Source organism: Malus sylvestris, chromosome 16, assembly GCF_916048215.2.
Source record: "Malus sylvestris chromosome 16, drMalSylv7.2, whole genome shotgun sequence".
NCBI classification, from domain to species: Eukaryota; Viridiplantae; Streptophyta; class Magnoliopsida; order Rosales; family Rosaceae; genus Malus; species Malus sylvestris.
The window spans coordinates 3,855,049-3,869,877 of record NC_062275.1 but is presented as its reverse complement, the minus strand read 5'-3'; the positions used below and the strand labels follow the sequence as shown (position 1 = coordinate 3,869,877).

Genomic DNA, 14,829 nt, shown 5'->3' with positions numbered 1-14,829 from the left:
GTTTTAATTTTGAGCTCTCGCTGGTGCGGTCAATTTGCATAGAGGATCTAACAAGATTATTATTTTTCTTTTCTGTTATGTTATAATGGAACTTAACAGTGTTAATTCCGATTAAGTGCCAAGACAAATGTCACAAAATTAGTCAAGAAATGGGAAGGAGACGTGTATTTTACAACAGTTCTGTGATCATAGAATATCATTTTTATGTGATGATTGAAAATTTTATGATGAGAAATTTTTATGTGACTACAAATTTATAATACTACGTAACATGTTATCCTCGTAGAAAAGTGTCGACGAACTTGAATTAGTCGGAGCTTTAACCTACTCAAAGTTGAATCAATTAATTTATGAAGTGACAAGTCAACATTTCTCGCTTAATTGCCTTAAACAGCATTATGTTTGGCCACTTTTCTTTGATAAGACATGCAGAAATCCCTTTTTCTTTCACAAGTCTATACTGTTTGGCTGTTTTAAGATTGGAAGTCAAAATGGAGGTTGGCACGTCCCTTCTTTCTGTAAAGTGGTTTAGCATCCTAATTAATGAAAGATTTAGCACTTTAACAAACAAAATTTGTTTCCAAGCACAACCATTAACTTGCTTCATCATGTCGTAGCTCGATATGCATTACGTATCGAGTATGGTCTCGCTGTAACCAAAACTTCTAACTAGTGCAATTTTTTCTACAGTTAGCCGAAAATTGTAAAACCTGATCTTAATCATCATGATTCATGAGTCATATAGTTCTATCTATACATGCATGTAATTATAGTCGGCATCAAATATAGACCAACCTCAAGAAATCCCACTGTAATTTCTGAAATTTTTATGCTAAAGTATGAACTACAGTTGAGCTTTCATGCTCAATGATTTATAAACCTTTTTTAATGCGTGAAAAATTATTGGATTTGTGTGTAAAATTTGATTTCTCTCACAATGATGATTTTGGTTGCGTTTGAGCCACGCTAGTTGTTTATGCAGATACATAATGCATAACTAAAAGCCCTTCTGCACAAAGTTAATTATAATTTTCTTATCTGAATTTCGATATCTCTTACATTAATAATTGCTCTAAGAGGATGCCAGCACTACTAGGAATACAAAAATGAAAATTAAACCCCACAAAAATTATATAAACAACATCTCACCTAACACAATAGAGTCCTTGATATTTATCTACAAAAAAGATTCTGCAGTGATATTTATTCATCTACAAAAAATAAATCAAATCAGACGCTGTTTAATCATTTATATGAATTAAAGAAATAAATATTCATCATGATATATTATTTGTTACTAAAATTGTCGATATGTGAGCAATATATTGTTATTTTTGAATAGTATTTTTTGTTTTGCTTTGAAAAATAAATTGATTACCCTAACATGCCACATAGCCTTCCATGGCCCTACAGCTTCATGACAAGCACGTTCAGAAATAGCACCCACAAAGGGGGAAAAAAAAGAAGAAACAAAGAACAAACATGATTACACGGCAAAAAAAAAAAAGAAAAAGATTAATAAAGCAAACGGAAAGCAGAAATAAAATTAACACCATGGCCCCCAGACCAACTTCTAGAACTTTGTTCAGCTTCAGTCCTCTTTATATATATAAGAATTATAGGCATCTCAAGGCCATTGAGTTTCATCTCAGGAAAAATGGGGAAAATAGGCACAAAATTGCCTAATTTCTGCCTAAACAGGATTAGGCCACACGTGAGGGTTCGTTCACCACCGATACAGTCCAAGCCAGATGCTTCAGATGTCGCTAAAAAAAGTAGTGATGGAAAATTTGAGGATTCTGGGAATGTTGGAGAAGAAGAGAAAGTGAAAGCAGCTGGTGGTGGTGGTGATGAGAACCCTAAAAAAGCTGGGTTGGTAATAGCTCGGAAAATCATGATTGTGGTTGATTCCAGCCTTGAAGCCAAAGGAGCCATCCAATGGGCTCTCTCTCACACTGTGCAAAGCCAGGATAAAATTGTGCTGCTTCATGTCACCAAATCTTCAAACTCAAAACAAGGTTGGACATTTTATTTTTGTTTCATTAATTTGTCAGTTTTCATAAGGAATTGTTATTAATTAGTACTCTAAAATAGTATTTTTGTACTCGTCTTTTGTTCGTTTGTTTTTCATTTTTAATGCAAACAGGTACATAATGACTATTTTGACATGTTAATAACAATTCTATTTTATATAACTCTAATTTGAGTTTTTGAGTAAAGTATATATGACTTAAGATCCGATTTGAGATTACTTTCGTAAGAAACACACAAGTTGTGTAAAATTTATGATAATGTCTTACTTATTTTATTACAGCTAAAGGTGAGGAGGCCAGCAAGGAGATAGCACCATCTCCAAGGGCTTATTCACTTGTCCATTCTTTGAGGAACATGTGTCAGTTGAAGAGACCAGAGGTAGAAATTGAGGTTGCAGTGGTGGTGGAAGGGAATAAGGAGAAAGGTCCAACAATACTGGAAGAGGCAAAGAAACAAGAAGTGGGACTGCTTGTTCTGGGGCAGAAAAAGAAGTCTACCACATGGCGTCTGCTGATGATGTGGGCCGGCAACCGGGTCGGTGGCGGCTGCGGCGGTGTGGTGGAGTACTGTATACAAAATGCCAGTTGCATGGCAGTTGCTGTGAGGAGGAAAAGCAGGAAGGTTGGAGGGTATTTGATTACTACAAAGCGCCAGAAAGATTTCTGGCTATTGGCCTAATTATGTAATTAAGAGTCTAAGACAAGAGCATATATATGATAGTCTAATCTCACTGCATGCAAATTATGATTGTTTCTGCGTCTGTTTGTAAATAAAAGGGTGGTTGTGAATGAAAAAAGTTACTGCAATTATTCAGGCCAATGGTCTATTATTGCTTTGGAGAGACAATGGATTCCCTTGACTCCTTTTATTAAGTTTCTTACCTCTAGTATAAGTAAAGGGCCTAAAGGCCTAGCTAACCTCACACCAAAGCATCTTTGGGACAGATTCCCTTAGTTAGGACATGGTTGGTGAAATGCATGGGATCCGGAAGGCGATGAAATTTCTCATTTTACATTCGTATTTATAAAAAAAAATTGATGAAGTTGATGGAAATAATCAATAGTATTACAATGGATGTCCTCGTTCAAATCTTCAAATTATACGAGTGAAAGTTAAACTATGATCATAATCAGATAATATATGCGTGCGCTCGCGTGTGTATATATATATATATATATATATATATAGGGGAAAAAGAAAAAGATGATATGCTTGGAAGGACAAAGAATGGTTGCCCTCTGGTAAAGCCTGAGCAGGTGGCCATGCTTAGAAAATGGAAAAGGATATAAAATAAAGAAGCTAGCTGATAGGCCCTATATCTTTTCTTTGAAGAGAAGCCACTCATTTCAGACAATATAGACCTGAAATATGTGCGGCAGGTCAGTTCTAAGACACAGGGCCCTTCATCTGCCGCGCCTTCCCAAAGCTTTGTCAGGGTTTAGGAACGATTTCTGTATACTTTCCATCTTCCATCTACAATTCCAATATGGATAGATGAAATAACTCTTCTGATTCATATACCTTCTCTTGCAAGCTTATTTTATATTGGAAACCACCATATAGAGAAAATTCAAATTCTTTATATATTAAGCTAGTGCACTTAGTCAATGTATTTTCGGTGCTACTCATTTTAATATTATCAACTTATTTATGTTATAACACGTGAATTTATTTATTAATATTATACTTTATAGGTCTATGATATATTAATTTGTCGTCTACTCATATTATATCCCGTAGTTTTATTAGAAACCTAAGTTCAGTCTCCTAGACCACAATTGTTTATGGATAAAATAAATGTTAATTACCATTCATCAAAAGCAATGTTTGACAAACAATCCACACATGGGAGGCGGGCTCAAACGAATCAACCCACACCCGACTCAGATTCGATTTGTTCCCAACCCGGCCCGTCAATCTCAAATTCCCATATTCCAACCAACAAACAAAACTTCCCGCAAAACCCTAAGCCCTCGCCTTCTTCTCCCTCGAATGCTTAAACCCTAAACCACCGCCATCTCCTTTCTGCTCACACCAGTCCCCAATGGCGAAACACAAGGAGAAGCATCACCAGAAATCCGTCTCGAAACCCAAACCTTTCGAGGCCAAATCACCAAAACCCGGCAGAGCTGACGCCAATCACAACCATGGGACGGCGGCGGCAGCGAAGAAGAAGAAGAATAAGTTGGGTCCGAACGCCGTCGCCATGAAGCACCAGGCCCCTCCAAAACCTAACCCCTTCGAAACCATTTGGTCCCGGAGGAAATTCGACATTCTCGGCAAAAAGCGCAAAGGCGAAGAGCGCCGAGTTGGCCTCTCCCGCTCTCTCGCCATTGAAAAGGTACTGAATTGCGTCACTCCCTTGCTGAATTTAATTCAAATTTTGTGATTTTATTGATTTATTTATGTTTTGGTGGCTCAGAGGAAGAATACGCTGCTGAAGGAGTACGAGCAGAGTAATAAAGCTTCGGTCTTTGTCGATAAGCGAATTGGGGAGCATAATGACGAGCTGGACGAGTTCGATAAGGCCATTCGGCGTGCGCAGCGCGAGCGTCAAGTAAGTTCATTTTCTGAATTCCTGCCATTTTTTGGGTCAGCTTTGTTTTCTGTTTGGTTACCAGGAAATATAGGGAAATAGTAAACAGTTGTAGTTCGTTGTACAAAGCTTACCTCATTAAAATGTACATATCTAACATATGATATCTAAATTTCCTTTACTTTTCTCGAGCTTTGTACGCAATTATAAACTCTATTCCATAACTTTATTCAGTTTAATTCATGGAATCATGTGTAATTTGTTACTAATGTGTTTCGTTTCTCATTTTGTTGTTCTCTTCATTTTCGTGAATAGTTGAAGACGAACAAGAAAAGCAAGTATAACTTATCAGATGGAGAAGAAGACGACTTTGAATTTCAAAGTCTTGGTGCATTATCTGAAAGGGATGATTTTGAGGATGATGGGCTGCCTGTAGATGAAGACGACGGCACAGAAACAACTAAAACTAAGAGTATGGATAGAGATACTTCTGTCTGTGTTGTTTGTTTATCCAGTAGGGTTTTCATTTCATTTGTGCAAGTTAGATTTAGAATGCATCAGTCAGGGTTCAGTGAGCAATGAATATTTGGCTATTGACATGTCCATGGTTTTCCACTGTAATGTTTGGATAGATGTACGTGCAGTTGATGGCTGAGTTGGACAATTTTGGCTTATACTTAGTATTAGTTTCTGGACTAGGCTTTATTGTTGTCTCACAAGTATCCGAAGGAATCCTTGCTTATATGGAGTAAGGGAAAGTAAAAACCCGCAAAATGATAGTAGACTTTGATGTTAACCAAAGTTTTTTTAATGATTTTATGTTGTTGGAAACACGTGCATCTCCCTATGATTTGGTGATTGATTGTTAGGATTATGCTAATTGCACTAATGGTGCCTACCTTGTTCTCTGCAGAAAGATTAGCCATGACAGATCAAATGGACGGTGATCTAATGGAAGGAGAGGAAGATGTGAGGCCTTTTCTGCTATCTGAATTTTGCTGTGTGATATCCTAATTCAAGATCGTTTTAGATAGACTCATAAAAAAAAATTGTATGTTAAGAGTTTAGGTATTGTACCTGTATTTCAGTATTTTAATTTACATTTCTTGATCGCTTCAATTAGCATTTTTGCTTCGCTACTTGGCTCTTTGTATGATGTTTCACCATGTTCAGACTTACTATAGGAGTTAATTCCCTTTAGATTATAGAAAGTCATTGTAGTTTTAAAGTAATTCTGTTTCTTTCTCCCACTATAATCTATTCTTTTATATATCTCTCTCTCTCCCCTTGTAAACGATCCTAATTTGTTTCATTGTTTTCATACTGCAGAGACCTAAAAGCAAGAAGGAAGTAATGAAGGAGGTTATGGCAAAAGACAAATATTATAGGGTGGGGTTCTAATTCTTTATGGCATTAACTTGTTTGATGATAATGGTTACATGCGTTTCTCGAAACCTTTTTTTTTAGTCATGATTTCCTTTGTTTTTCCTTTGATCCATTCCAGGCCGAAAGAGCAAAGGATAAGGAAGAACTAGAAGATTTTAGGCAAGAATTGGACAAATCTTTCACATCTATAGTGCCCTCCAAACTTTTAGCTGAACCAGAGATGAAGATTCCAAATGAGCATTCAAAGAAGGATGAGCTTTCTGAACAGGTATTTCCATGAAGGTCCTTTATTGGTTTCTAACTACTTATGGTTCGGGTTTTTTCCCTAATTTTTTTTCTTTTATTTAAGATTTTTTTTTAATTCCTTGATATTTACAATTTGTGTGCCTTGGGCCCATGTCTGATTTGTATTGCTTCCAATTTTCGAGTTTTAATTTAATCCTTTGTATTTTGTGTGTTTGCTGTATATATATTGTGTGAAGCTGTAGTTCTAAATGTTTAACTTAGTATAGCCTTGGGAAATAATGTAGTTTTCTGGATTTGTCAGGAAAAATCCCGCTCTTATTTCAAAACTTTTGGCAACCTAGTCATGGTAAGCCGTGCTCAACCCTCGGACAGGACAAAGACACCTGAAGAGATAGCACAAGAAGAGAGAGAGCAGCTTGAGCATTTGGAGGTATCTTATTTTGTTACAATTTATGAACTTTTTTGCATTCATGCATGTCATGTGCATGCTAATTGATGTGCCAATGCACCGGCCTTTGCTTTATGTTGCGGATTTTTATTGTTGCTAATAAGTTCAATGTTCTGGTATCAATATATGTCCTAATTAGAAGCACTGGTACATACATTATTGTAGTTCCTTCCTCATGATCAAGGAATAGTGCAAATTTTTAAGTTATTTGCAATATTATCAGTCCATATTAGTAAATAATAGTAGAGTGTTGGCAAGTGCAGTGTATATGCTTTTGGCCACTAAGATATATCCTTCATTTGTTTATTATATATATATATGTGGTAACTGGTGTCATCTCTAGTACAATTTGATTCTAGTGCTGTAACAAAAAAATGTATTATATTCAACCTTTTTACCATTAGGCTTTCCATTTCCTTTTGGGCATGTTTAATTGGGAGAAGTCGTGAATGGGAATGATACCTGGTTGTTCAGGTATGATCTAAACAACCCGCTTTGATGATTCCATACATGGTTGGTTGACATGGGGACCCTCTTTTTTTTCTTCTCTCGTTGTGTGTTAGTAAACACAAGATATGTTGGGAACAATACCCATACCTAGGATGTCCATTTGTGATAAGTAAACATGCCCTTTATTTAGTGGAACAAAAAACTCTGAGAAATTGAATGTTGTATCTCATTTGTACCTTTTTAGCATGAAATTGAACGCTCATTGGAATTTGTGTCACAATTCAGGAAGAGAGACAGAAGAGGATGCTTGCCACTGACGTCAATAGTGACGATGACAATGAAGATGCTGAGACACCATCCAACCAGAAGCCAAGACCCATATCTGGAGATGATCTTGGTGATTCCTTCTCACTTGATGAAGAGCAACAGATTAAAAGGGGTTGGGTTGATGAGATTCTAGAAAGAAAAGATGCTAGTGATTCTGAGAGTGAAGAAGGCGACGTTTCTGAGGATTCAGAAAGTCCTGAGGATGACAGTGAAGGAGCTGATAAAGATATTAATCTAGGTGAAAAGAGTCTATTTATGAAGGACTGGGAACAAAGTGATGATGATAATCTTGGAACGGATTTGGATGAGGAGGAAGAAGAAGATGGGTCTGAAGCACATGAAGAGGATGATGATGCTGATGAAGAAGAGATGGAAACAAGAAAGCTGAAAAAAATGAAAAAAGTTGATGCTTCTGAAGCTAGTAAAAAAGAGGGCGATTTTTTAGCTGCCAAGAAAATATCTCAGGACGGTAAACGACCTTCTACTCAATCAGACCTCCCATACCTAATTGAAGCTCCAAAAAGCTTCGAAGAATTAGGTGTATTGGTGGATAATCTTTCTAATGCTGACATTGTCTTGATTATCAATCGAATCCGGAAAAGCAATGCAATCAAGCTTGCAGCAGAAAACCGGAAGAAAATGCAAGTATGAAACTGTTTGTTGTTTCTATGTTTGGAAATGAGTTTTGAAATTATGTGTCAAATGTGGAACAATTCTGTACTGTCAGATTTAATATCTGACCTAATCCAAGAAAAAAGTCAAGTGAAGATATACATCTTTGGTTTTAATTATATTTGCCAGGTACTCATGAGTGTTTCTACCATTTTCCAGGTATTTTATGGTGTACTTCTGCAGTATTTTGCCATATTAGCAAATAAAAAGCCGTTGAATATGGAGTTGTTAAATTTTCTGGTTAAGCCATTGATTGAGATGAGTATGGAGACTCCATACTTCGCTGCAATTTGTGCTCGTGAGAGAATTTTACGGGCTCGGACAGAATTTAGTGAGACAGTAAAGAACCCAGGTAATCCAAAATGGAATCTATAGCTTTTTGTTTATTTGGAAGCATAGTTACAAGTTTGCTCTTGCTAAGGTGATGACTTCTTGTCATTGTTTTATTTTTTCAGAAAAGAGTTGTTGCCCTTCTTCAAAGACTTTTTTTCTTCTGAGGCTTTGGTCCCTGATATTTCCATGCTCTGATTTTCGTCATGTGGTCATGACTCCAGCAACACTGTTGATGTGTGAATATCTGGCTCGTTGTCCTATTGTGTCTGGTCGTGATACTGCAGTTGGTTCTTTCTTGTGCTCCATGCTTCTCAGTGTATGTATTTTGTAGTTATATGAATTGGTCGATTTACTGTTCTGTCCAACGGTTTCAATTCCCAGTTCTTTCTTTTAATTAATGTATTATGTAGATCACCAAACAATCTCGGAAGTTCTGTCCTGAAGCAGTCATGTTTCTTACAACATTGTTGATGGCAGCTAAAGACAGAAAGCCAGTGGCAAGTCAAAATTCTCAGGTATGACTGTACCTTGTAACGTAATTTTTTTATATTTGGCGGCACCTTATGTTTTTATTGTCATTGGAAGGAAATTAGTTTACAGTTATATGGTGAAGTAACAATCCTCTCTTTGTTTTCTTGCAGTTTTGTCATCTTATGGAATTTAAAGCAATCAGGCCTCTTTTATGTATACATGCATCCGTAGGTCAAGACGATCCTCTGAATTTTCTCACAATAATGGACCTGCCGGAGGACTCCTCTTTTTTCAGCTCTGACAATTTCAGGTTAGGAGATTGTTACTCTACTCAATGATACATTGTGGAAGTGCCCACATGATGTATGTTGTTTAGGGTTTATGCAGACTGTTCAGTTTTGCTGTTTATAAATGATTCTCAAAATTGGTCCAACTTGATGTTTGCCACCACCAGATTATTGCTTTTGTAATTCTAATTTTGTAATAACAATACTGTAAAGTTTGCATATGGTCTTACGACTTTAAAAGTTGAACTTTTAATTTTCAGGGCTAGTGTGCTGGTGACGGTGATTGAAACTCTACGTGAGTTTGTCATCATTTATGAAGGATTCAGTTCTTTTCCCGAAATATTTTTGCCAATTTCAGTCTTGGTGCTTGAAGTGGCGGAACAGGAGAATATGCCACAAGTATTAACAGACAGATTGAAAGATGTTGCTGAACTGATCAAGACAAAAGCAGATAAACATCACATTCTGCGGCAACCACTTCAGATGCGGAAGCAAAAGCCAGTGGCTATCAAAATGCTCAATCCGAAATTTGAGGAGAAGTAATTTATTTTTACCTCCCATACCCAATTGTCTTAATGCTATTATGTTGGGTAGTGCTTGAACGTATTGCTGGAGTCACCGCTGAATGATATTTTGATATGCAGCTTTGTTAAGGGCAGAGACTATGATCCAGATAGGGAACGAGCCGAGAGAAGAAAGATGAAGAAACTTTTGAAGCAAGAAGCTAAAGGGGCTATTCGTGAACTGCGTAAGGATAATTCTTTCCTATATGAGGTGAAGGCGAGGGATAAGGCGCTGATGGAAGAAGAAAAGGCTGAGAAATATGGAAAAGTTCGACTTTTCCTACAAGAACAAGAACACGCTATGAAGTCTGGGCAATTAGGCAAAGGCAAAGGCAAGAAGAGAAGGCGATGAGTTTGGTTGTTTTGGTTGCGTATTACCTCCTCATGACTTTTGCCTTCAAGGTTAAGGTAATATTTTGGCAACATTAGCAGCATTTCTGATATTTTTTCCCGTTACGTTTTTTAGGTAATAGATTACTAATGTTGGTGCTTCGGGAATTCACTCGCTCGCTCACTGATTGCAGGTATGGCGGCCTTGTATCGCGGGCGTCAAAGGAGACAGAGATGAAGGCAGTTTCTATGGTGCAAATTTTGTGCAACGTTTAGGTGATAGTAAAATTTTGTATCCGATTTTGGTTGGAACCATATGGGTAGCTCGATGATTAGAGATTCATCCAGAATTTTGTATCTTTATACAATGTTTTCGACATGCTTTCATGCAACCTCATTCAATATTCCTTCAAGACCGTATTTACACTTTAAAACCTACATCTATGGATGGTTTATCTCGTTCGTACCCTTCAGAATAATATTTTGCAACGTTTACTTATTTGAAACAAGAGAAATTTAGAATCTGGGAATGAAAATGAAAAGAACAAATGAATATTCAAACAACGAGCCTTCGAATTGGTTAAAATTCCTGATCCGCGTGTTAGTAAATATCAAACTAAATTTTTTCAATTCCATGTGTTAGTAAACAAATAGATTAGCAAATCGAGAATTGTAATAATATTAATAACCATGTTTCAGTAAACGGTGTAGATATCAAGTAATATATTCATAATGAACTTTTCATTTATTTGATGTGTTTGAATGATTCAACGATCTCCAAGATTTAACACTCAATTCAGATTAGAGACAGAAAATACAGCATAACAATGGATCAACAAAACATAACCAGGACTCTCCACCATTCCTACAACTGTTTATTCATATTTCCACTTGCTACTTGCGCAGGTCCCTAAAACAAGCAGAAGGGTCGCGCTCAAGATCATCCCCAAAAGAACCGGAAGTCCCTCCCCGGAGCGTTCATCGTCTTCGTTGGCTCAAACACGAACAAATAACATCGGATACACCGTACGCAGCGAGAGCCAAAACTACGACTGTTTCAGCGAGACCAGCCACATTGTTCTCATTTCCCTCCTTATTCTCGTTCATAGAGCTAGAGCTTGAGCTTTCCCTGCTTTCTTTCGCTCCCATTTTTGTATATATGCATGTAATTGTATTTGTAGAATTAATACAGATTATTATTCTTATATGTAGTGCATTATTTTTTATTTATTAATGACCTGAGGAATTTCAAGAGTCGAGCAAAATATAATACAAGCATCGGAAACTGCCAGATTAATACTGATTGAATTGCATTTTGCGTTTGTTTCGTTTGTTCATTCAAACTCGACTTTGAATTTGAATGCATGTTAGGCTATCTTCCAATGCTAGTGCACATAAAACGTTGTAACTTTTTATTTAAATTTAACTCAATTTCTCTCCGATGCATCATAAAAATTGGAGTCATATATGACTATAGTTAAGCACAAAATCATATTGAATGCATTTGATGCTAGTAAAAGAAAGCACTTATATTTATAATCGCTTATGCTAGCAGCCTAGAAGCGCTTTTCTTACAAACAAGTTTAAACTTCTTGTTAAAATCCAGCTATTTCTACAATCACTTTTATGTTTTTATGCCAAATATTGTTAGAAGTGACCTTTTAGTTATCAGAAACCACTTTTAACGCTTTGAAAACAACCATGTATTGCAATGTCATTGGTGATGATTTCTCTTTGGATTGTAGTAACTATTCAGACGAGTAAGAAGAAGCTTGGGACAAAAGTGGCATCTTGTTCATCTGTGTTAAGTGGTTCCAATTGGAGGATGTTCGTGAGTCCTTCAAAATGTTCATGTCCAAGTTTCAGATTTTTATGACGGGCCATTGATTTATAGCGAATAAATAAAGGATCCTAGTGCGAAGCTGTTAAAGTGCTTTTTAGGCTTTTTGGCATCCAAGATGATGTTTATGACGATGGGCCATTTTGTACAAGACATTTCAAGCTCTAAAAGAGTCATCTTAGGTCTGTTTTGGAGGTGTCTAAAGCCCTGAACTTGGCTGATCTGTGAATTGACAGATTTCTCATAATTGATTAAGATTATGTTTCCTAGTTTACTTTAACTTATTTTGTTTCCTAGTTTTTAAAACAAGAATTTTTTTTCTAGGAAGTATTTTACTTGTAGTAGTAATATAAATAAAGCTAATTAGCCATTAGAGTTCACCATGCATTACCTTGGAGAACTCAGCTTAGAGAGCTTATGACGATTCACCTTTATTTTACAGTTGTTTGCAATCATTTTCTTCTTAATAATATATATATATATATATATATATATTATGATTTTACATAACTAATTTCCTATTGCTAGGGGGAGGCCACGACCCTTGGCATGAATATATGATTTTTATTAATTTGCTTATGAATGGATGCATGCTTGCTTTGAATTATTAATCATCTTGTTTAAAATATCTATTTTACTTAATGCTTGATCACCATTAGAGTAATCAGACAAGTAACTTGATGTAATTTCTGTTGGCACATCACCCTGAAATTGAGGATGACTTCTTGTGATTAATAGGTGTAATTTCATTTAAGGTGAACAACATGCTCTTGCATGGTTCTTCAAAGGGTTTTCACAAAGTTTAATGACTCTTGCATGTTTATATTTGATCTGAACATCATAAACGGATTGCATGTGAGATATACGTTATTGCTTGAACATAAAGCATGTATGTGAAAATTCATAAGTAATTAATAGAATTGCATATGATTGTTAATTAATGGCGACGGATAAACCCTAGTGCCTTTTAAATTGATTTATCTCAAAAGTGTTTATTTTTCTTCTTTGTTGCCTAGTTTTATAAAAACCCAATATCACTTATTTAATTTTCTATTTTTTATCTTTTATTTTCACAATTTTTAATCTTTTCAAAACCTTGTTTTAAATAGTTAATTAAGAATTAGTTTAAATAGAAATGATTCATTCAACCTCTGTAGAGAATGACCTTGCTTAAGTCGTTTATACTACAATTGAGCCTTGTTCTCTTGCAAATATTTTTAAGTGTTTTTATCCCTACTTTTACAAGTGGTAAATATCCTATCAGTATATGTTGAATATAAGTCCCATATAAGGGAATTGAAAAAATAAAATACAATATATAAGTGTATGGTTCTACCTCTAATAACATCAAAGACCTTTTGTGTTAAAACTAAACATCTAGTAATAGATTGTTAAATTGGGAAAATATCAAGGTGGTTAGGAGTGGGCCAGTGTCTCGTCTCTTTGAATATGTGGGTCCATGCCGTACATGACTTACCGGGTTTAATGTAATACTATGCTTCTGCGCTTAATGTTAAAAATGAGATTAGTTGCATATGTGGCCTACTATGTTGTGGTCCCACGCAAGGTGACGTGTTAAATATATCTCACATGAAATAAAATGCAATATATGTAAGTTGAAGAAGGCCTAAAAATGGATGAAAAACGTGTGTGATTAAGAACATTTATTAAAGCACTTGAGTTCGATTTCCCTCTCTTATCATCGTTTGTAATGGTATAAAAGAACGAAAACGTAAGAAACGAGTATTATACACAGCGAAAATTCTCCAATAATACACATCATGTTTGCACAACGGAACAAGAAGGCCATTAAATTGAGCCATGGAAGCAGTAAGCCAAACTGATGACGAGCCCAAGGGCAAATACATAAACGCCCGAATCTGATAAACAGCTCAAAAGAAACCACACCATTTCTCATCAGGAGGATTTGCAAATTACAAGTCTGAAATCAAAGCTGGGAGCCTGGAAACTGGAAACAAAAGATGAAGCAGCTCTGTTAATGTTTCCTTTCTGTAAAACAGTAAAAGTAAGACCATCCAATCCCAACCCACTTTTTTTCTGAAATTTCCATCTGCATTTTTTTCTTTTCTTTTTCCATTAAGTTCAAGTGCAAGAAAATTATTTACTTGGTTTTTATCAAAAAATTCTAAATAAAAATATGTAGTTGGAATTTTAGTGATAGTTGACTAGTTAATGGAGAGAGAGAGAGGGGAAAGGCTGGCCTCTGGCGTGTCGAGAGCCGCCACCGGCTATGACGATGGCAATGGAGGTCCGACGTTCAAATTGGGGTTCTGTTTGCACTCAAAATATACCCATTTTTACTTATTTGGGCAATTTGGGTAAAATATGGTATTTGAAGGATTAATGAGCAAGAAGACTAACTTTGAAGATATTTAGCTATCAAGTGGAGGGGTTTGACACTATAATATTGTTTCTCCCATTTGTTTGGGTGGTGGAGGTTTGTCAAGCCTTTGTTTAATCAACAAATTGCATGCTTGTAAATGGGTTGGAAGGCAACATACGGATGTGGATGCAGAGAACATGTGAAAGAAGCCAACTTGCTTCTTTTAAATGTTAGTTTATTACAAGTGGGAAGACATGTGATGAAAGCATGTGGTGAAAATGCAAGTTTCCCTTTTAATATTATTTCTCCATGCAAGTTGGCAAGTGAAATACAAAGTGCCCAAGTTTCTTTCGGGCAGATGCAGTGTCTTCAGCAGGGGGTTTCCTCCAGATCTCTATTTAAAGGAGCCCAAACACAAGGATTATGGACACTCAATCAAACAAACAAATACAAGCACAAACTTTGCTCAAACCAGATTTGTCTTCATGAAGCTGTAGTTAGCCCTCAAGCCTTCATCTTTTGCAGGATCAGCCCTCACAAAAGTCATCTTTTGTCTAGTTTA

General features: G+C 36.1%; 2 protein-coding genes across 2 annotated transcripts; both read left to right on the top strand.

The window, feature by feature from the left end:
- Positions 1–1,608: 1,608 nt before the first annotated feature.
- Positions 1,609–2,880, top strand: LOC126606393 (universal stress protein PHOS32-like). The gene is made up of 2 exons (XM_050273772.1): positions 1,609–2,018; positions 2,315–2,880. Exons 1-2 carry the CDS (start codon positions 1,658–1,660, stop codon positions 2,710–2,712), a joined length of 759 nt encoding a protein of 252 aa, XP_050129729.1. The 5' UTR covers positions 1,609–1,657; the 3' UTR covers positions 2,713–2,880.
- Positions 2,881–3,959: 1,079 nt separating this feature from the next.
- Positions 3,960–10,517, top strand: LOC126608450 (uncharacterized). The gene is made up of 15 exons (XM_050276326.1): positions 3,960–4,375; positions 4,457–4,591; positions 4,886–5,042; positions 5,484–5,539; positions 5,900–5,959; positions 6,075–6,224; positions 6,504–6,632; positions 7,386–8,072; positions 8,259–8,451; positions 8,555–8,748; positions 8,843–8,947; positions 9,074–9,213; positions 9,451–9,729; positions 9,835–10,161; positions 10,278–10,517. Exons 1-14 carry the CDS (start codon positions 4,079–4,081, stop codon positions 10,103–10,105), a joined length of 2,853 nt encoding a protein of 950 aa, XP_050132283.1. The 5' UTR covers positions 3,960–4,078; the 3' UTR covers positions 10,106–10,161; positions 10,278–10,517.
- Positions 10,518–14,829: the final 4,312 nt, after the last annotated feature.

Excerpts from the sequence above, each read along its gene's own strand:
- LOC126606393 (XM_050273772.1), top strand. The coding sequence starts at position 1,658 with ATGGGGAAAATAGGCACAAAATTGCCTAATTTCTGCCTAAACAGGATT. Across the intron at positions 2,019-2,314 it reads ATCTTCAAACTCAAAACAAG|CTAAAGGTGAGGAGGCCAGC; the intron begins GTTGGACATTTT and ends ATTTTATTACAG.
- LOC126608450 (XM_050276326.1), top strand. The coding sequence starts at position 4,079 with ATGGCGAAACACAAGGAGAAGCATCACCAGAAATCCGTCTCGAAACCC. Across the intron at positions 5,960-6,074 it reads CAAAAGACAAATATTATAGG|GCCGAAAGAGCAAAGGATAA; the intron begins GTGGGGTTCTAA and ends GATCCATTCCAG. Across the intron at positions 6,225-6,503 it reads AGGATGAGCTTTCTGAACAG|GAAAAATCCCGCTCTTATTT; the intron begins GTATTTCCATGA and ends TGGATTTGTCAG.